This window comes from Anabrus simplex, chromosome 12, assembly GCF_040414725.1.
Source record: "Anabrus simplex isolate iqAnaSimp1 chromosome 12, ASM4041472v1, whole genome shotgun sequence".
Taxonomy (NCBI): Eukaryota; Metazoa; Arthropoda; class Insecta; order Orthoptera; family Tettigoniidae; genus Anabrus; species Anabrus simplex.
In genome coordinates this window covers 49973259-49996931 of record NC_090276.1, presented here as the reverse complement: position 1 = coordinate 49996931, position 23673 = coordinate 49973259, and the positions used below count along the sequence as shown (strand labels likewise).

The window sequence follows — 23673 nt, the reverse complement described above, 5'->3', positions numbered from 1 at the left end:
TGTGCACGAGCATGTATACCATGGAGTGTATCTTCTTGAATTTATATTGACAGCTAAAGACCAACCAATGTGAGATATAATTAATTCCTTTAATTTTGTAACAAAAATCAGGGTGCATGATATAGGCTATATGTGAGTAAATACGGTTATGCTGCATTGAACTTCCAAAACAAAGAGAAATAAAAAATAGATGCTTCTGCTCTGTTTGCAAAGACAATGTTAAAAGACATGTCCGTCTTTAATGAAAAGAAGGAAGTTTTATTTTATTTTCACAACAAGCTGAACTTAAATTCCTCACCAAGCACAATATTAAGAGAAAGATTACTTCCCAATACCGGCCGTTTTCTCCATTGCTTTGCGAACAGTCTCGGGGTCACTGAGGAATTGCATTGATACAAGTGGGACAATATTTTCATCAAATTGGTAAACAAAAGGTATCCCTGTTGGTAGATTCAACTTCATAATCTCTTCGTCAGACATTTCTGAAAGAAAATAGCAAATATTAGTAAGGATAATCTGCAAGTAATAAATAATCTGCATTTTGTTAATGTAAGAGTTTCACTGAAGATGCAATACAGTGGCCTCCCGGTAATTCGCTTGATGGTTAATTCGTGGCTCTCGAATAATGTTTTTTTAATTACAGAAACTAATCATCACGTTAGTAAAATAATATCTGCATCGTTTAAAGGAATTTTATTGTGATACAATGCAAGGCAAAATATGGAGAGGATATGAAAATATTGTTGCTTTTTTAAGATGCTTTACGTCGCACTGATACAGATAGGTCTTATGGCGACGATGGGACAGGAAAGGGGTAGGAGTGGGGAGGAAGAGGCCATGGCCTTAACTGCTCAAGCCGGTTTCACGTGTACGATTCTACAAAACATAAGCAAGGAGTGGTTTGATGTATACCTGGACACTTGTTGATTCGAATTTTATTCCAACAAGAAAATAATTAGGCATTTTTCTACTTTGCATGCCACTTTTTTAGGTGCAGATACATCTTATTTTAAACAAAATCAAACAAGTCGTTTAGAAGTTATAGCAATGTTTGTGACAGCATGTAAAATTGTGATATATTTCTAAAATTTATTACCACTGTAGGATAAAACTTGGCCAACTTTTAATACCGACTTGAAGGGTTAAGTAAGGTACATCCCCAGCATTCGCCTAGTAGGAAAATGGGAAACAACGGAAAACCATCTCCAGGGCTGCCGACAGTGCAGCTCGAACCCACTAGCCCCCGAATACTGGGTACTGGACGCTAGTGATGGGTTGCAACTCTAATCGCGAAGAATCAATTCCATATGTCCGGGGGAATCGGGTACCCGATTCTGGAATCAATTCCGAGGAACTAGTAGCACCATCTATGATGCAGATACGTAAACAGATGCAGCGCGAATGTGTTCTGTAACGTGAGTTCGTTTTGGTCTATAGCCAGGTCACTCTACAAGCTATGCCTGCTCTCATTATAGTATCCTGGAGTTATATACGCTAATACGACTATAATTTGATCAGAAAATGATTCTCTGTTTGAAACTAATAGACTTGTATGGATTGTCAATGAATCAAAACTTGTACGGGGATAATGACATAATATAATACTAGTATTTCACCAAAATACAACTGTACTAAAGAGACAACCTTAACTAGGGTTAAGCAGTGATGAAAACAAAAATAATAATTCTAACCGTTTCTCATAATAATATTTAGTAGCAGTATGAAATGTTCATTCCTATCTGTGTCGGTGCGACGTAAAGCACAACTGTAAAAAAAGGAAAAGTTCATTGCAAAATAAATATAATGAAAGATAGGTACGCTGTTGTGTACTTATTAGAAATGCGATTTAATTCCACAGACTTTATACGGCTATACTAGCAATATTTGAAAACCATATTAGAAGCAGAATAGAGTATGAGCATAATTAACAACGTCGAGAGCTACACCCAGTGTCGAATGTGTAATGTGAGTTCCAGACTACCAGGTTAAATTGTTGTTTCATTACTGTTTTATGTGATATACTTCATCCATGACAACCAATAAGACATTTAATTTAAATGGGTGTTATACTATACTATATAAAAAAGAAATCGTAAAATTTGCCCCCACTTATAAACTTATAATCAGCGTGGAGAAGAGCAAAACAGTGGTGATGGCAAGAGGAGAAAGAGAAGGAAAAGGAATCATTAGTATCAAGGGACAACACATTGAGGTTATTGAATACTTCAAATATTTGGGAGGTGAAATAATGCGAGATGCAAGGTTGGACAAGGAGACCAGCAGAAGGGTAGAAGCGAGAAATTGATACGTTCAGCCAGAATGTAAGAAACCTGGTGTGGAACAGAGAAGTTCCTATGAAATGTAAAGAGATAATGTACAAGATGTACTATACCCCTACTTGGACTTCGGCAGCAAAAAAAAAAGAGTAAAAATAAAATTCAGGAAACTCAATCGTCAAAAATTACCAGTGTTTCACCCAGAGTGCAGCATGGGCTCATCAGTTGGATACCGCACCTTTTCCAAGTCACTGGCCGGCTAGCATGCCGGTAGCGACACCAGTGCAAGCCATACGTGTGATAAGCACAATGCACTGCCGTCGTACTAAGGGAGAATTGCATCTCCACTTGCTATATTGCCCTCCCGGGCTAGCATGACCAAACTATGGCTTCCGATTGAGATAGCTAAAAATAAAATTCAGGAGCCGGCCAGTGTCTTGGAAAAGGTGCGGTATCCAACTGATGAGCCCATGCCGCACTCTGGGCGAAACACTGGTAATTTTTGACGATTGAGTTTCCTGAATTTTATTTTTAGCTATCTCAATCGGAAGCCATATTTTGGTCAAATGAGAGTAAAATTCAGGCCAGTGAAATGAAGTTCCTAAGGAGTTTGGTAGGGAAGACAAGGAGAGACAGAGGAATAAATGTTGACTTCAGAAAAGAGATAGGGGTAGAAAAACTGAGTAATAGGATAGAGAAGAATAAATTGGACATGTTATGAGGATGGAGGAGGGAAGGACACAAAAACAAGTGTTGGAGGCTACGGTAGAAGGAAAGAGGGCATGAGGGAGGCCCAGAGCAAGATAGATGGACTCTTGTCAAGAACAGTATAAGGAATAGAAGACTAGACTGGAATACAATTACTGAAGAGGAATGGTGGAAGGAGAGGCAACGATAGAGAAGTGCCATCAACAACCCTACCTGGCAGTAGCTGGACAAGGGGAAATGATGATGAAGATTCACGAAGACAAGTTTTTCTTCTGTGTTACAGTAGGTCTACTTGCTTACTGCAACAATAATGCTGCAAACTTGGAAACATCAGAGCATGTTGTCACAAGTGTTATAGCACTAATTTCCTCATCTTAGAAGCCAACATAATATGAGAGGAAGGCACTTTCACTCGGAGCCTAGCCTACCAACCTTAGCCCAAGGTCAATGACCTGTTCTAAACTTAGTTGCGAAGGGTGGATACAGTAGCTGAGAAGTGTGAATGTGGGTATTGTGCCATTTCACTGTTCTGAGGATAGAATTCAGTGGAGTTAAGATGGTCGCAATTACTGATAACGAATTTAAATAGAACGCACAAACTCGATAATGTATCAAGGAGATACGATATTACGCGAAGTCGAAATAGTCAAAATCAACATGGCAGTGACTAAGACAAAACAAGACTTAGAATTGTTAAAGACAGCACTAATGTAAATTGATAAATTAACAAACCATCGTAGAGAGCGAACGCATTACGTCCAAGAGGCTAGACGCACATCTTTAAACTCGTAGTTTAGAAGAAAATCATCGGAAAAAGAAAGATTTACAGCGTTAAACTAACTGAACAGCATACAAATACAATAGAAATAATATAATCTACGCGATAAGGAGGAATATTATAAAAATAATCGATATACAGGAGTTGATTACGGCAAAGATAAGACCTGGATTCCATTGAAAGAAAAAAATTCCTTGTAATGCAGTGATAACATATTGAATCTTAAAACAATAGTATACGGTATAAAAAGCTGAAATAACAGCAGACATATTGGAGATCTGCAAGATTAAAACGATAACATTCAAGCTACATTAATTATCATTGAAATGTTAGAAGGCTTTGAATTCAGCATAATGTAGCAGCTAACGTCATATATGTATTTTTATCTTTCTATTGCGCAAGACAAGACTGCCATGCCGTTCTAACAAGACTATGGGGAGACTGTCTGGATGAGGCCAAGCTGAGATGACAGCAAAGAGTGACCACATCTCCGAGGACATCTTGATGGCCAGCAGCGGAGTGCAAACGTCAAACCAGAGCTGCAGATGACGATGCAGACATAAACCAATCCCGGAGCCAAAGGAAAAAGATAAGTTATACATTCAATTAAAGTAAATGATTGTGATACAAATTCAAATGTAGACATTTTAGTTGTTTGTAAGTACTGTAGATGTTAGATCGTTAATATCTTTGAAATGATTCAATTATGTTAGATTCTCACGCAATAGTTAAACATTTGTGTCGACATACATGGAGATAGGTATTCATCCTAAAGACAAGACCAATTCTAATTAGGGAGTGTGATATGAATAATATGATAATGCCATTGCAATGAAACCAAAGAATATTGGAAGGTTATGCCATGTGAAATGTTAAGTGCAGAGTGGTAGAATATTTTAAGGTTTATATATGAAGTCATGATTGATATATTGGGATATGAAGGTTAGATATTGCCATAAGAAATCAGAGTAGGGTTATATATATGGTAATGAGAATAAACCAAAGACGTATTGAGAATAGATGTGAAGATATTGATCCAATGATGTGAATAATTGGGAATGAAATTATTTTTTAAGAGTCAAGATGAGTTATATATGAGGGTTATTGGAAAGAAATGTAAGAGATATGATATGTGAAATGAAGGTAATGTTGTGATGTTATATGAAATAATGAAGAATGGAGAGATAGAATATACATTGCTACGACGATAATTGAAGAAAATGATTGTTTTTTAAGAGAAAGATGATGTTATTTGACACAACCTAGGATCATTTATGTTCGTGATACCATGATTATCCTTTCATTGATAGAGAATCCATATCCTACGATAGTGACAACGTGTTGTGGTAGTTATGTGTTATGGCAGGATTAGATCATCACAATGAATCCTTATAGGAAGTGTAGGTCATTAATTTGATAAATTTTAACCTAGTATCTCTACCATAAAGTTATATTTTCCTGGATGATAAGCATGGCATATATTAAATCACATGGATAGGCAATATTATTTTCTATAAATAATTCCAGAAGGATAGATGGTTTCTACAGTAGTATCTTCATGAAAGATATTCCTTGCATATTTAAATAAATCACACAAGGTCATACATTAAAGTTCAGACACTCATGTGAGAATATGGTGATGCTTTATGGTTAATTTGGATCGAAGATTAATTTGATAAATGATACAATGATGTTTAATGTTAGATTTTAAGATAAATATTAGCGTATGTTTTTGCTAACAAGAAATACTTATCTCTTTCCCGACGCACACAAATATGTTATGATAATCCAGAGACAAGCATAAAAGTGAAATTCCCATCCTAGGTTATCAGAAGAAAGGAAATGAATTACGATGCTGATAAAATGATATATTTTATATAATTCAAACAACTTAACATTATCCTTGACTTTCCAAGTGGATTTGTACTTATTTAAAGAAATTTTCATTTATATATTTTTTTGATTTGAATGATGATGTGAAAGTGAGTTGCAAGTTCATTTCAGATTTTAATCATTTTTACTATTCATAACCAACATATCAAAGATGAATGTCGATATATGCTGTTGAAGCAGATTCAATTAATTCAATGTAAGATGATAACTTTTCCTTCATCCCATTTTCTTTTTCTCAACTTTCAAACTTGAATAAATGATTATAGTTAAGGTATACTGCTACTTATCAACTTCAGTTAAGGATATTAGATAGATTTAGAATTAAGACGTCAAATAGATCATATTCTTATATAGCCAACGATTCGTAGGATGGAGAAGTCCATCATCATTACTGGCAAATAAAACGTTTATTTATGAAGCCATTCTCTTTTCGAAACTCACGTTAAAAAATGTATATGTAAACGTCGAACCTTGAAAGTAAGCTGGCCTGTATTTCTTTTATGTTCCCACCCTGGACACAGGAAGGGCGTAGTATGAACGTGAGGAAGTCTTTTTAAATTTTTGAATAATTTAGTTGTGAGAGTTTTCAACTGTGGTTGTGTAAGTTTTCAATATGAGCGATCGTAAAATGAAATATAAAAGGTTAACCGTAAGTGAAAAACTGAAAATAATAGTTATTGCTGGCATAATTCACATGTATTTTGTAAAGCTCATGTATTTTTTTGTTTTGTATTAATCTTCCTCTATTGTGTCTAGCAATATAACGTAAATTGTTATAATTACTTTTTCATTTATTCGTACATTTCAATATTTTAACCAATGACTTCTTTTTTACTGTGCTGAAAAGAAAAACTATGGATAATTCGAGTAAGTCTGTGCATTAATTACCATGAATTATCAAGAGTGCACTGTTTTTGGATAGTTTCTGAATCACAAATCCAGGCTAATGATATGGGAGCACAGATAATCAAAAATTGACTCTTGATGTGTATATCAACAACAGAGCATTCAGCAAAACAGTTACCATTTTGAATAACTGGATATTTGTCTCTGAGAAGAACCAAGAGACTCAATTGTACTGCATATTTTCAACTTGTTAAAATGTTGATTTATAAAATTACACCACAAATCAATATAATGCAATGATTTAGTAAGCATCACAGTGAAATTAACTGCAAAGCATACTTCTGGCCTTTGTCATAGTAGCAATTAAAATTTGTTTCTCAACTTATGAGACCAAAAGTCACGGTGGAAACGACTACATCCATGATAGTAATTGATTCCAGAGGGAAAATATGGAAAGTCCGAACATCTGGACATTTTAATGTCAACATCATCTGATGGTCTACTCAGTGGAGTAGAAAAGACGGTAAGTCCACACATTTGAGACTTCTAATAAACACATTTAATTTAAAAGGTGCTAATCCCATTACCGAGCTCGATAGCTGCAGTCGCTTAAGTGCGGCCAGTATCCAGTATTCGGGAGATGATAGGTTCGAACCCCACTGTCGGCAGCCCTCAAAATGGTTTTCCGTGGTTTCCCATTTTCACACCACGCAAATGCTGGGGCTGTACCTTAATTAAGGCCACGACCGCTTCCTTCCCATTCCTAGCCCTTTCCTGTCCCATCGTCGCCATAAGACCTATCTGTGTCGGTGCGACATAAAGCAACTAGCAAAAAAAAAAAAGCTAATCCCATTTATTTGAATGACATTTCCACAGATATCCTTTAACAAAATGTACTGTATCATACCAGTCAACAGGACACAAAAATATTCTGCAATAATGAAGAAAGTAGATTGCAGGCACGTGAAATGAAATTTTTGAGACAGGCAGCTGGAATGGAAGTAGGAGGATAGGCTGAATCAGGAATGAAAACATTTGACTATCTACCAAAATATAATTTCTCCTTTGTTTGTAGAGTAACGGTTAGCACTTATGTCAATTTCTTAATTTTATTCTCACCAACATGTCAATCTCCATTGCAGTTAACTATAGTTACCATGTATTGCCATGAACTTTACCTAAGTGGACTACAATGCCAAGATAATTTCTTAATTAACAAATGTTCATTGAGACAAAAGAACCTTGTATCCTGAATACAGTCGAACCTCGATATCTCGAACCTCCATTACTTGAATTTTCAGTATCTCGAAGTAACTTAAATTTCCCAACCGTTTGTCCTATTCTTCACGTGAATTTATTTCTCTATTACTCAAAATACGCTTACACGAATTTCTCGATATCTCGAAGCAAACATTTTCACCCTTGAAGCAAAAAATACTCTGTAACTCGAATTTCGTTCAACACTAACTGTGCAATACATCATTTGTGGTTTGTGAGGAACAGTTAAAAAGTAAAGAAAGGTTTACAGTGATGCTGGGAGCTAATATGATGTGAACCGGAAAACTAAAACTTCTAATGATTAGAAAATCAGCGAAGCCTCACTGTTTCTCGGATGTGATTTAATTACTGGTCACGTACTAAAGCAACCCCTGAAGTCGCGGATGACAAGCTCCATTTACGAGTCTCGGCTGCGTGGTATTGATGAGAAGTTTCACAGTGAAGGGAGGACAGGATAACAGTAACAAACAGAAGAGACTATTGAATTTTTTCCAAAGGTGTTAACCGAGGTATGTTTCTTGTTTCACTACTATATGCACTATATCCTGTCTTCTAAAAGGTTATAATTAAAGTGATGCCATAACATACAGTTTGTTTGTATATTTTTAAATACTATTAAAAATAATGTATTCAGTATGAGGCTGTAGATACATATGATTCAATTATGTGCTATACATGCTCAAAAATGGTATTCTCTACATCTTGAAATTTCGGTAACTCGAAATAAAATTTAGCTCCCGAGGTGATTCAAGATATCGAGGTTCCACTGTATTTTAATTGTGTACATGTGTTTTAACGACCATATTTGTGGTCATAGATTTTTAAGAATCAGGCCTATTTGACGCTTGTATTAAGACATTCAATTTTAATGACACTATGTCCTTCCTTAAACTGTCTTGCTATGAACAGCTGAAGATGGCTGTTTACATAGACCGAAACTAGTTCTAGTAAAAGCCAAGATGGGGCAAGGGTGTATTGCCTGTGTCAGGTAACCTGAACCATGTTACATGAGGGAGAGATGTGAAGAGTGCAGCAGTAAGATGACGTGCACATGCTTCAGAGGTGTAATCTGTTCATGGAAAACATTTGGTTGCACATACATCTCATTTTTTACCGAGTAAGCATTAACAATGGATCTGGAATGAACACCGGCAAGCAGGAGAAATATCTTGGGTATGAAACTTCCATGGTCTGTTGAGTTATTTAGTTCTTCTTCCGGGTAGACCCGCGTTGTTTTTTTGTACGTTCCGTGCAGTTTGCTGACGTTTCAAATACACTGCAGTATTCTTTGTCAAGGCAACTGAAATACTCCTACTCCATCCAAAGTAATCAGTCACCAAATCAACTATGAGAGTAGATACTGTGCTTGGCCTTTAAACAGACTTGTTTCTCTGGCTGATGTAAGCCCCACGGGGCCTCTTGAAAAGTCTGGTACGTGTGCATCACTTGCTAGGTAGCTGGGGATTGCTGATGCTATTACATAACTTGAGAGTTTGTCCTGTATGTTCATGTTGTTACCTGAATACTGTATCCAAGAATTGCCTATTTGAAGATCGAGTAGGGGTATTTCAGTCACCTTGACAAAGAATAGTGCAATGTATTGAAAAACATCGGCAAACTGTACGGAATGTACAGGAGAAATCTCATAATACATAGCATGAAGAGAGGTATCATAGAATACTGTGAAGTACTGTAAGAAAGAAATGATAAGAAGAAAAGACTACTGACTGGAACTTTTAAAAGAATGTGTTCGTCCAAGTGACGAATTACATCTGCAAGAGTCTAAGTTCTGGCGAAAGTATTCATCATGTGATTTAACAACTCCACGTTCTTCATTGCAGTAGACCTCATTCGAAGATTTCGATAACTCTCCAACAGTTGACAACGAACCAGGCAAATCACTGAACTATCCATACCATTACGAACCAAGCCAAATTTCAGCATTATCGTGTACATGGTTCAAGTTGTCTGATGCAAGCAGTACAGTATTTTAATCAGATACTCACTATCCATATGTTTGACTAAACCTCGCAGGCTGGTGCCATGACCAACGATTAATATCTGTTTCCCTTCTTTCATCTGGGGGACGATTACATCATCCCAATAAGGTACAACTCTTTGAAGTGTTAATTTCAAAGATTCTGTTAATGGTATATCTTCCTTTTTAAGACCACATTTTGCAAACTTTGGATTCTCCACTATCTCCTTGTAATATTTGTGGTCCTCGTCCATAGGGGGCGGAGGAACGTCGTAGCTGCGTCGCCATATTTGTACCTGCCACAACAAGATAAACACTAGTGAACACAGAATATTAGGATATGGTCAGATTTGTTCTCATCTTTGCCTTTTTCGTCCATAATATTTGACTTTTTGTCTCATATTTTGTTCTTTCCTTCAGTGCATTCTACCATGGTTAAGAAACCTTGTTTGGAATAAGGAAGTGTAAAACGAAAATGTTCAAAATGTATTACGCACCCAAATTGACCTACACAGCTGAGACCTGGACAATGATAAGTAGGGTGGCGAGTAGAATTCAAGCCAGCGAAATGAAATACCTAAGTAGTATGATTGAAAAGAGAAGGAAAGAGAGATTGAGAAACAACGATGTGAGAAAGGAAGTTGGAATGGAAAACCTAAATGAGAGAACTGATACGAGTAAACTAAGATGGTTTGGACATGTAAAGAGGATGTAGGAGGAAAGAACACCCAACCAGATGATGATGATGATGATGATGATGATGAAGTTCGAGGGAAATAGAATGAGAGGGAGACCTAGAATGATGATGATGATCATGATGATGATGATGATTGTTGTTTAAAGGGGCCTAACAGCTAGGTCATCAGCCCCTAATGGTACGAGGTGTAACAAAATGCAAATTAAAACTTCAAAATGTATCCACTGACTAGAATCTAAAATGAATGGTGATGACTAGAGCCCGGATTTCCATGCACTATCAAATCTCAAAATATGCACGCATTCATGCACTATCATATGGCAAAACGTGCACAATAAACTGGAAAATATGCATTATCAAAATTCAATTCCTTTTGAAACATGAACAAAAACTACCCTAATTTCTCCAAATTGTCTTGATTTAAGCTCATCCGTTTATCATTCAGCACATACTTAAGCACAGAAAATTATCTTTTTACGTCACGAGAAGTGATAGATGCATAATTCAATGAAGACATTTGGACAAAGTGAAGTCAAATTGTACGTCTTTTGCATTTTCACCACAATACGTCTTTTATAAGCTTGACGAATTTAAAATCAGGATTTGAACGAATTAATTTCCTGAACTTATCTCTATCTGCGGCAGCTGCTTCTCCAATATAAATGGTCCGTTATTGGACATTATAAATTTTCCAGCTAACTCATTCCTGGTTGCCAGCGTTTCGCCCTCGTGTGCTAGGCTGGGCTCATCAGTTGGTACCTAGCACACCTACCAAGACGCTGGCTAGTGCATACCGTGGAGACCACTGCATAGGCTAATTGTAGCCACCAGCAGTGCCAATGCACTATGAGACACTTTGTCCCATTATCAAAAACTGATGCCTGCCTGGCCATCAGATGATATAGATGTTGATTCCCTTAGGGAATCTGAAATATTTGTTCCGAATGAGTAAATTTATAATACCAATATAAATGGTCCGTTATTGGACATTATAAATTTTCCAGCTAACTCATTCCTGGTTGCCAGCGTTTCGCCCTCGTGTGCTAGGCTGGGCTCATCAGTTGGTACCTAGCACACCTACCAAGACGCTGGCTAGTGCATACCGTGGAGGCCACTGCGTAGGCTAATTGTAGCCACCGGCAGTGCCAATGCACTATGAGACACTTTGTCCCATTATCAAAAATTGATGCCTGCCTGGCCATCAGATGATATAGATGTTGATTCCCATAGGGAATCTGAAATATTTGTTCCGAATGAGTAAATTTATAATACCAATATAAATGGTCCGTTATTGGACATTATAAATTTTCCAGCTAACTCATTCCTGGTTGCCAGCGTTTCGCCCTCGTGTGCTAGGCTGGGCTCATCAGTTGGTACCTTGCACACCTACCAAGACGCTGGCTAGTGCATACCGTGGAGGCCACTGCGTAGGCTAATTGTAGCCACCGGCAGTGCCAATGCACTATGAGACACTTTGTCCCATTATCAAAAATTGATGCCTGCCTGGCCATCAGATGATATAGATGTTGATTCCCATAGGGAATCTGAAATATTTGTTCCGAATGAGTAAATTTATAATACCAATATAAATGGTCCGTTATTGGACATTATAAATTTTCCAGCTAACTCATTCCTGGTTGCCAGCGTTTCGCCCTCGTGTGCTATGGGAATCAACATCTATATCATCTGATGGCCAGGCAGGCATCAATTTTTGATAATGGGACAAAGTGTCTCATAGTGCATTGGCACTGCCGGTGGCTACAATTAGCCTACGCAGTGGCCTCCACGGTATGCACTAGCCAGCGTCTTGGTAGGTGTGCTAGGTACCAACTGATGAGCCCAGCCTAGCACACGAGGGCGAAACGCTGGCAACCAGGAATGAGTTAGCTGGAAAATTTATAATGTCCAATAACGGACCATTTATATTGGTATTATAAATTTACTCAATCAGAACAAATATTTCAGATTCCCTATGGGAATCAACATCCATATCATCTGATGGCCAGGCAGGCATCAATTTTTGATAATGGGACAAAGTGTCTCATAGTGCATTGGCACTGCCAGTGGCTACAATTAGCCTACGCAGTGGCCTCCACGGTATGCACTAGCCAGCGTCTTGGTAGGTGTGCTAGGTACCAACTGATGAGCCCAGCCTAGCACACGAGGGCGAAACGCTGGCAACCAGGAATGAGTTAGCTGGAAAATTTATAATGTCCAATAACGGACCATTTATATTGGTATTATAAATTTACTCATTCGGAACAAATATTTCAGATTCCCTATGGGAATCAACATCTATATCAGCTGCTTCTCCATGCGATGATTGCAGACACATTTGAATGTCCTCAATAAGTGGCAACGATTGCTTGCTGCGATAACACAGACGTGTGATGATTGAGAGTTCCGGGTAGGACATTCCAGGATAACAACGGTAGAGGGTTCAATGAAAAACCAGAATTTGTAAGCTGCTATCCCAGTAACGCGGCGCCACAGAAGTGCGATACAAGTTTTATTTTGTTCGTCTAACAGACGAAAAATGAGCCGTCAATGATTAATGCACAATTTAAGGTTCAGTTTATAGCCATGTACAACTGTAAAACTGGGACACCTTATTCCTAAGAATTAGATTTCGACGTGGGGCCTTCCGACTTACGTCATTGTTTACTCAAGCAACAGATAAGAAAGTGTTTGGTTAATTGCATTATACTGTAGGACCTGGTTGTCACATAGGATGCCAGGAATACATTCTCTCCGTCTCTCAGTAATAGACATACTGTAGCCTACAACGTGAAAAATTGTCCCAAATTCTGCAAACTAACATTCAGAAAATGCACTATGATGCAAGTTAACAATATATATGCGTCAAAGTCAGAATAAAAGTCATATTATGCAATATTAAACGTCCAAATATGCGCTATTAAATCCAAAATCTTCCAAATATGCATTGTGCATGAATTTTCTCCGAAAAATGCCAAAACATGCAAACATGCATGGAAAAAGAGCGGTTATTTGGAATTGTTAAGCCGTAAAACGAATATTTGCAAAGTTTGAGAAGTGTAGCTAGCTTATTTAAAAACATGCATTTGCATTGAAATCCGGGCTCTAGTGAGTACAAAATGATTGAGAAACAAAAACAAAAACAATCAGTAGATCCAATTCACAATGAAGCTTATTATCTGAAGGGGTCCAAAAATCCAGGTCACTGGCCCCTCACATTGGTACTAATCACAGGTAATGTAACCCGTGGTATGTCATACACAATGGCACCACTCGCAGTTAAGACAAACCCTTGGTGTTTCACATATAGGGGTACCACTCACAAGCAACGCAGACCCATGGTGCTCCTCACATAGTGGGACTAATCACAGGCGCCGGTATTCCCGTGATGTTCATCACGGCTGTGATTAAGATAACTTTACTCCCAGAAATATCTAGTCTTGGCTTATTATCAAATAATTTCCTGGTACAGTATACGTTACCTGTTCTAGTCCATATTTTTCAGCTGTCTGGGCTTTGTTAAATCCAGTCAGAGCACCGTAATGTCTTTCATTCAAACGCCAGCTTTCAAAGATAGGCAGTTCAGGTTGCCCAATTTCTTTCAAGACAATTTCAAGTGTCTGGTGTGCTCTCTTCAGTAAGGATGTGTGTGCAGCATCAAATTTATAACCTGCTTTCAGTATAGCTTGACCAGTTTCTTTAGCCTCTTGTAAACCTGAAATGAAATACACCCAGTTAAAATATTTTACAACAATTTAGAACGGTTCATATGGTAAGTCAAAAATACAGAAGTGCAAATCCAGGTTTTAAACAACAATATTGAGAAATATGGTATGAAAATCAGAGTGGAGAAGAGCAAAACAGTGGAGAAAGAGAAGGAAAAGGAATCATTAGTATCAAGGGACAAAACCTTGAGGTTATTGAATGCTTCAAATATTTGGGAAGTGAAATAATGCAAGATTCAAGGTTGGACAAGGAGATCAGCAGAAGGGTACAAGTGGGGAAATATGTTCTACCAGAATGTAAGGAACCTGGTGTGGAATAGAAAAGTTCCTCTGAAATGTAAAGAGATAATGTACAAGATGTACTACAGTATACTCCTGCATTAACACGTTGGCGACTATGAGACCCGCCGGCAGGTCACGCCAACTCCTTACTTCTGGACGGTGAGACCCGCCAGCGGTCTCGTGACACAGTATATATACTGGAGCCGCATCGCGCGCCGTTCACAGATTATGCTTTCATCCTTTCTGGTTCGTCTCTACATAAGGTAAACTATTTTCGTATACAATGGGACATGCAGGGAGTACATAGGAGCTAGGATAATTAAGAAATGATTCAATATGCTTGTTCCATTACTTAAATAATTTTCTATGAAGAAAATATCTACAAATATAAGAACAGAGACAGTCAGGTTAACACTGTTCATAAAATCATAACTATCGGTTGTTTTGAAGTTGAATAATTAACAGCATCGTTATAATTAATAATAATATAAAGAAAATTATATCGTACACATGGATTATTACAACAGTTAATTTTTTGTTAAACTAATACACTGATGGTAAAATAAGGGAATGGATGTAACAAAGTGATGTACCACTTCAGTGTTGCTTATGAAAACAAAGCAGGCACAACGATAACGATGGCTTCTTGGGACAGTCCTCACAGTACGTAGACACTTTCTTGCAGAGCTTCTGAGCGTAAGTTCTGTCATGGATGTTTACTAGTTCTGCATAACAACCGATGCAACGTTTACGTACTTTTCTATTTCGGCCATCTTTTTCTTCTGCTTCCTTCAAAATATGACGCCGTTTGGAAGAAGTGGAGAGAGTAGCTGCTGTTCTCATATTGTTCCCCAAAATTCCAACGACCTACTCCTCTCTAAATTTTCAAATTTTCAATTTCTTCCCCATTACATCATTATTCACAATAGCTGTTCCAAGCAGAAGTTCCAGCGCAACTTTATGATACCACCTAATTGTTCTGCATAAAGACCGCCAATTTCAGTGAGGTCGCCGGCGGGTCACAGAGTGCGCGCGAACCCCGTGCGTTACTTGAGGACGATGAGACCCGCCGGGCGGTCTCAGCACACAGTGGACACAGTGCACCCTAATGCCTATAGGCCGTGCTTAAGATATGTAATAGATGTAATATATCCATTAAAGTTCACGTATCTCTGATTTTTCACTTCGTTCCTAATGAATAAACTCAGAAAACAATACGCCGTCGTCAACATGTTAATGTATGCATCATCAGAGACAGATTTTGACAGCAAGGGATGAGAGTAAAATTCAGGCCAGGCCTGAGAAGTAGGGTAGGAAAGACAAGGAGAGACAGAGTAAGAAATGTTGAGGTCAAAAAAAAAGAAATAGTGGTAGAAAAACTGAGTGATAGGATGGAGAAGAATAAAATGAGATGATTTGGACATCTTATGAGGATGGAGGAGAGAAGGATACCAAAACAAGTACTGAGGAGTAAGATACAAGAAAAGAGGGCAAGAGGAAGGCCCAGAGAAGGATGGATAGATTCTGTACAGAACAGTATAAGAAAAAGACTAGACTGGACTGAAGAAGAGTGGTGGAAGGAGAGGCAATGGTGGAGAAGTCCCATCCACACCCCAACATGGCAAGAGCTGGACAAGGGAAACAAAAATGATGATGAAGAACGGTTCATTAAATTTTATAACTCAAACTATTTAAAAATAATATGAATCCTCTCTTGGTTTACTGGGTCCCTGGCTGTGTAGGCTATATTATGTTAGTGCTAAGAACATTTTTTTTTTTGGTATTATACTTTCATTAAAGAAAATCAGTGTGAATTAGTAACAATGATGTGTGGGCTATTGAGAGGCCAGGTGCAGGTCTTTCAAGATGACACCTTAGAGGCAACCTGCAGGGCCTTACATAAGATGAATTCTAATGTCTTGAATTTATGACAGAGGAGTTCTTGGTCTACAGAGGAGGTAAGATAAGGCCTCTTTCAGTCTTACAGGGCTACACAAGAACTGATGGTAGAATGGGTTCTTGGTTCAAGTTACAAACAGGGCTATAATCCTTCACCTTTATTGTTCAAAGTTTACACAGATAAATCTACTGAGGTATAAAGTGGCAGGGAGGGATTCAGTACATGGAAATGTAGAAAGCAGTTTGAACCAAGGGCACCCATACCTCGGGGCAAGGTGGGGCCGCAGCCCCTCTCTAGCTCTCAGGGAAAGGCAAAAATCTAGTCTAGTCAGGTGTTTTCCTTTCAAGAAAATGATTTAAAACTCAGTATTACATAGCAGTGGTAGTACCGTTCCCCACCAACAGGCAGGGAACATCGTGGGTTATTCTACCACAGAATACAAGTTGCCATTTATCTTCCAAAATGTTAAAAATACTACGTACCTCCAGGTCTGCCCCCCGTTACAAACTGTCATATGGGCGCTGATGGTTTGGACGATGCCAACGACTTGGTCTTAATGACAGACTGCACTGTAATCCTGCAATCTAATATCTTTGAACTTGAAAATAGGTGCAGTGAGTACGATATGAAACTTAGCATCTCCAAGACTAAAGTGACATCAGTAGGGAAGGAACAGGAGATAATTTCAAGTATTTACGATGTGTATTCTCCTAGCATTGAATCAAGGTGCAGCAAAGCTAATGCAGTGAGCTTACAGTTGCTTCAACAATATTCTGTAATGAAGAAGTCAGCTCCTGGAAGAAACGATCTCTACATCGGTCTTTTTTTGCTTTACGGGAGTGAAATCTGGGTAGACTCAGGATATCTTATTCATAAGTTAAAAGTAACAGACATAAAAGTAGCGAGAATTATCATTGGTACAAACAGATGGGAATAATGGCAGGAGGGTATTCAGAATGAGGACTAAGTTAGGAATGAACTTATTGGATGAAGCAGTACGCATAAATTGACTTTGGTGGAGGATTCATGTGAGGTGAATGAACGAGGTTAGGTTACCAAGGAGAATAAAGGACTCGGTCACAGAGGGTAAGAGAAGTACGCCGAGCTCAATAACTGTAGTCGCTTAAGTGCGGCCAGTACCCAGTATTCGGGAGATAGTGGGTTTGAACCCCACTGACGGCAGCCATGAAGATGGTTTCTCATTTTCACACGATGCAAACGCTGGGGCTGTACCTTAATTAATGCCACAGCCACTTCCTTCCCACTCCTAGCCCTTTCACATCCCATCATCGCTGTAAGACCTATCTGTGTCGGTGCGACGTAAAGCAACTTGCAAAAAAAAAAAAAAGTAGAGGGAGACAGAGACGACAATAGTTAGATTCAGTTTCTAATGATTTTAAGATAAATAGAACTAAACAAGTCCTCAGACCTGATTGCAAATAGAGGATTATGGAGGTGTTTAGTATTATATGAAGGTTGGAACTTAAATAGTGGCAACTATTTATTTACACCAGATACAAAAGAGTTACATGTTAGCAACCTTTACTGTCCTTCAATGTAGTCACCAGCGTTGCGTATAACCCGTTGCCAGCGATGTGGAAGTTGTAGTACACCTTTAGCAGAGCCTGTTCTGTTGATGGTGCAAATGGAGCAGTCTACTGTCTGTTGAATCTCTGCAACAGTTCTGAAGCGAATGTCACGAAGTGGTTCCTTCATCTTCAGAATCAAATCAAAGTCATAGGGACTTAAGTCCGGGGAGTATGGTGGATGGTACAGTACTTCCCAGTCCCATCGACCGAACAAATCAGCCACAGCTTGCGCTGTATGCACCCGAGCACTGTCGTGCAAAATGATGCGTAGATTCTGCAGAAAGTGTTGCTGCTTCTTTCTCAAAGCTGGTCGCAGGTGCTGCTCAAAAAAACGAACAGTAATACTGTGCAATGACGGTCTGCCATGGAGGAATGTAATGCGTTAGGACAACGTTGCGTTAGACCGCTAGCTCACAAGTGACTGTGCTTCTGTTGCTTGTGTGCACGCAGGTGATGTGGGAAGGGCGAGTCCATTTGCTCTGAGGTAGGTAGGTATGTAACCAACGTGTGCTATCAGCGACAATATTAGATTCCATTGCATAGCGTCTCCACAGCAGTGTTGCCACTATTTAAGTTCCAATCCTCGTACTTTCATTAAAGAAAATCAGTGTGAATTAATAACAATGATGGGTGACCTTTTGAGAGGCTTGCACACAGAATGCTGAAAGGTATAATATATCGTTGTTGTCGGGAGATATACTGACCCGCAGCACATACATTATGAAGAGCGAGAATGCCTTGACAACAGTCAGACAATATTGCTCCTTAGATGACAGAACCTTACCGGCCAAAGTTCTAAGCTAAAATATTTCACATAGGAGGTTTTGTCCTGGCAGCGACAATATTCTATAATGATGTTGTTATTTAGCGTATGGCTTTACAGATATATGTTCATTTTATGAAGCTATCAGTCTTTTTTCCTATCCTGCACTTCCTGCATCAGCACAAGATATATCAAGAAGGCCGCTCAGTGACTGTTGAAGCCCACCCTCCTGAGAATGCTGGGAAGCAGGAATAACCTCGTCAGGGGCTGACAAGAAATGAATGTAGAAGAACAGGGATTGATGAGAAGAGAACTGATATATGGGTGAAGATATGTAGATTGATCTTCTGTGTCTTCTTGTTTGTTCTTGTCTCCTTTTCTATGGCTCCCTCTTCCTATGTTGATCTGTCGTCGTATTTATCTGATAATATATATATTTTTTTTCTTTACAAGTTGCTTAATGTCACACTGACATAGATAGGTCTTATGACGACGATGGGATAGGAAAGGGCTAAGAATGGGAAGGAAGTGGCTGTGGCCTTAATTAAGATCAGCTCCAGCATTTGCCTGGTGTGAAAATGGGAATGCAAGGAAAACCATCATCATCTTATATGTAACAAGCTTTAACAGTTTTATTTTTGTTAAAAACCTGCATTGACTATAAAGTCAAGTACCTAACATTTAAGAATAAAGTTAAATATTGTATTTAAAGGTCTGCCTATTTAATACACATATAATTTATTAAATCAAGAACATGTTTCTTCCCCTAAGGGACATCATCATCTAGAATATTTCACACAATACATCAGATATAAAATCACATTAATAGATTGGTAAGACATAAATTAAAATCCACTTTTATACACAAGGACATTTAAAATAAAATATTTGCAAATTTGACTAAAGTTCCAAGTCATGTTGTCAATAATATTGATGTGAATTTTTCATAAAATTCTTAATGAAAAAGTCCATAGAACAAGACTTGGAACTTTAGTCAACTATACAAATATTTTATTTTAAATGTTCTTGTGTATAAAAGTGTATTTTAATTTGTCTTACCAATCTATTAATGTGATTTTATATCTGATATATTGTGTGAAGTATTCTAGCTGATGATGTCCCTTAGGGGAAACAACATGTTCTAGAATTAATAAGATATATAGGCCTATGTATTGAATAGGCGGACCTTTTAATACGGTATTTAATTTTATTCTTAAATATTCACTACTTGCTCCTATTTTTCTACACATGACACGATTTTTCACTTTTTTTTTTTCTTTTCTCCTTTCTGTTACTTATAAGGTGACAGTAGCGTAAGTACTATCGTGCTTCTCTATAGGTTAACAACCACCTCCTCAAACAACTTCTTAGAAGCGAGTGGGATGGGAAGAGGAGGAAGCGGAGTAGTCAGTTTTCTTTCTGCAGTGCAGCTGTTAACACCACCACCCCTGTTCTCAAGTTAACTAGCACAGTATGAAACAAGACGACAAGATATCGCAACCTAGCATGTCACTCCATGCAGATCTGACAAGAAACTGTCATCTGGCATTCTCAGGTTTTCATTGCATACTGCAGGGACCTCACTGGTGTAGCCTGAGTTAAAGAATATTTCCCCACAATAGTCTACTGAAGTTGTCATGGGCGTGGCACAGGGCAAGGAACATCGAAGCCGCACCACACAGTAACGTAAAAATAAGTTGTATGCATTCTTCCAAAACCTAAGGAACTAAAGTACATAAAACATTTTTAAGGAATTCACTGATACAAGCCAGAAAATCGAAGAACTGGAGATGTTACTACAATTTATACTCATTCCTGTTTCTACATTAGAATGTGGAATGAATGAAGTAATGACAAAAGAGAGGAACTGTCCTCAGATCGATAGATCCAGTAATGTATTGTATAATTCCTGTCTTGGACCTCCTTTGACTACTTTTGATCTTGCTTCTGACTTTTAAAGGGAAAGTGGTCTGCGGATTAAACTGTAGGAAGAAAATGTGAAGTGGAGAGCGACTGTACATGAAAAAGTTATACAGAAAATCTCAGAATAAAGTGAATATCATCAAAAACTTATCTCAACTATAACAATACTGCCTAATACCAGGTCAGAAGAAAATGAGTTGGTCATGGGAAGTAAGAAACCTTGCTCAAGTAAGTGAAGCAAAGTGAGACTCAGCTAAGTAGTACCTAACAGTTGGTACTTGCTAATTAAGAGACCATACAGGGAAAAGGGAGAAAAGTAGACTACCCTAGGACAGTAATGCTTTTGGTTGAAGAATGTAAGAGAAAAAGTGGGTGTATCAATCAAATCAATCATTAATGATCTGCATGGAAGACACTCAGTTTTCGTCAATTTCAAGTTTAGATGGTTCCATTCATGGAAGAATAAGAGGCTACAGTATAGTGAAAAGAGGTCCTTCATGGGGCAAGTGCCTGAAGTATACATTGCTCTTCAAATATTGCGCATCTGTCTTCAGTATTTCTCTCATTCCTTGCGTCAGTTTTTAGCCTTAAACAATGAGTATCTAAAACTCTCAGTATCATACTGGTACCAGTACTTGTATTAATGGAAACACAAGACAGAGTACAGGTAAGACACCCGTTTATCTATTTTTTAAATGTCCTGCGTAAATTAATTTCTTACCTTTTTCACTCAAATTCACATCACACCAACCACAAAAGAGGTTATCCTTATTCCATTCACTTTCGCCGTGTCTCGCCAAAACAACGGTATATTTTGCAATTTTCTTACTCGACATCTTTCAGCGATATCTTATTGTAATCGGTAAGATGTGACATCGCACTAATGGTGCACCCGCTATAAATATTGCACCGAGTGCATTGGCTAAACATACCCTGGAATCTAAAACGTTAGTTTACATAGAACAGCAATGCAGTATTTATTGACGAGTTAAAAATACCTAACAAAGTTAGAGATAAACTCAATTACTAGCATACATAGCTTATGTAACGTAAATGGTGAATACAGAGTTAAAATAGCTCACAGGTGCACACTGTCGACATTCGAGGTTATTTTTTCGGAAGGATTATTTAAAAATCGCATTATAATTAGGTTGTATGGAGAAAAGGAGGTTTAAATAGTAACGCATCTGGAAACAGATCTCGTAAATTCCTTCCGCCAAACGTCACTGGGAATGTCCAAATTTAACTAATCTGAAAAATAAAAAATGAATCGAACAGGTTAGAGGAGTCATTCGTTTATAAATAACTATCCATTGAACGAAGTAAACAAGAAACTTATTATATTCTACTAGCTAGCATATATCCATTAAAAATACTCCCTGAAGGGAAGTAATTATTACGGTCACCATCAGTCGACATTTCACTCTCGCGCTCGCAGGTGCAGCTGGGGATGCGGTACGCGGAGGCTCTTTGAGTGATGTTTCCCATGATGCCGTTCTCAACACGTGCTTACTGGCCGTTTGTTTGGAATTTTTGTTAGCGCTGAAATTGTGTGTTGTAATTGCCGAAAAGGAATTATTTAAATCTGTGTATTTTCTAACACAGTGCATTATAATCTGATACTTGAGTAATTATGTGATACCTTCATTTCAATAGAATATAATTATTATTTCACATGACATATGTTTCTTCTTACTGTTTTAATCGTGAGACTTCTTCGTTGTGTGAGGCTAAACAGCATGTCACACGAATACTGGGTATCAGATCATTATGTACAACGGAATAACAGCTTGGAGACAAAAATATATTACACATAAATTATTTTCCAATAATTTTATAAATTTACTTCCTCAACAAGATAGAGTTCTGTTTCTGAACTCTTCGGGATGCTTTTGGAGGTGGGGTGATACTTGAATGGGAATGAAAATAAAATACAGTAAAGACAATACGCGACACTCTGCGAGATATCGAGGGACAGCGATTAGAGCTCTATCTAGCGGAGGGACCTGAGAGTTACTGATTCTGTCATAAGAGCAGGTGTATTTCTTTGTGAAGTTTCTGGCGTTATTTATGTGTTTGCATTAAATTGGCATAAGTAAATAGTAGCGTGCATCATTCCTTTATATCTCCTCTCAATATGAGTGGAGAGATATGTGCTGTGTTTGGCTGCAATAACTGTGAAGTGCACAAGGATTCGCGGTCTTTCTTCCGTTTCCCTCGTGACAAGAAAATGTACCGTAAGTAAATATTGTGTTTGCATATATATTCTTCCAGTTACAAAGAGATTTTTATAGTACGGTACCTACTTCCTAAACTTCTGACCTGCGCGACCCACATTTTAACTCGCTTAAAATATAATAAGCTTATTTTATTTTATAGTGCAGCAGTTAACCTTCAATGCCGATGTGTTGTTGTAGGTGTTATCTGTGGGTTTGATTTAATTCAGGAAAATACATATGCATATGTGTGTGGCTGGTTGTGTCCCAAGTTACCCCATTTGGAATGCCGTAATGCGTTCTCAAGCACTGAAGAAAATATGGTGATTTAAGAAATGTACCTATTGTTGAAACAATATGATGATGCAAATTTGCTTTACCCTGATGTAATAGCATTATGGCAAGTATTGCTTATAGGGAAAGTTTGAATGTTTTTGAGGCTAAATTTATAGATTTTCTTTCTGTTAGTAGGCTTCAAGTTAAAAGGAAAATTGTCCAGTACTTAAATCTAAATTCATTGGTTCTGTGTGTAAGGAATGTGTCGATCTCTTTGTTGACAAGTGTTTTGATGTGATGATGCAATGATTCTAAATGAGAAAAAAGACAAATCTAGCCGTGAACGTTCAGGCGGGAATGCTAAAGCTACAAAAGTAATACATAAATAAAAGATCAAGCCCTTTCACAGCAGTCCATTTCACCTCTTGATTATATGTCTAATTTCAGTCTTTAAATAATAACCTGTCAAATAATTCTTCATTTATTTATCCAGAATTGCTTTAGCAACTTTGAAGTTAATATCTTAGTAACACTCTTTCTAGGCGTAA

At 37.9% G+C, this 23673-nt stretch overlaps 1 protein-coding gene across 3 annotated transcripts; it reads right to left on the bottom strand.

Moving 5' to 3' along the window:
• Window positions 1-200: 200 nt before the first annotated feature.
• Window positions 201-22106, bottom strand: LOC136884235 (phosphoglycerate mutase 2). 3 transcript variants are annotated; one of them, XM_068229901.1, is made up of 5 exons: window positions 22034-22106; window positions 21355-21884; window positions 13934-14166; window positions 9786-10053; window positions 201-482 (listed from the first exon to the last, which is right to left on the bottom strand). In XM_068229901.1, exons 2-5 carry the CDS (start codon window positions 21467-21469, stop codon window positions 322-324), a joined length of 777 nt encoding a protein of 258 aa, XP_068086002.1. In that variant the 5' UTR covers window positions 21470-21884; window positions 22034-22106; the 3' UTR covers window positions 201-321. The 3 variants fall into 3 exon arrangements, with proteins under 3 accessions (XP_068086002.1, XP_068086001.1, XP_068086003.1); XM_068229900.1 differs by having other exon boundaries at window positions 21355-21573; window positions 21716-22097; XM_068229902.1 differs by having other exon boundaries at window positions 22040-22087.
• Between the last annotated feature and the right edge of the window lie 1567 nt (window positions 22107-23673).

Bases quoted from the DNA above. Each gene is read 5' to 3' on its own strand.
- LOC136884235 (XM_068229901.1), bottom strand. From the start codon at position 21,469: ATGTCGAGTAAGAAAATTGCAAAATATACCGTTGTTTTGGCGAGACAC. The intron at 14,167-21,354 runs GTAAGAAATTAA...ATTTCATTTCAG, and splicing joins TGTGAATTTGAGTGAAAAAG to GTTTACAAGAGGCTAAAGAA. The intron at 10,054-13,933 runs GTAACGTATACT...TTGTTGTGGCAG, and splicing joins AAAAATATGGACTAGAACAG to GTACAAATATGGCGACGCAG.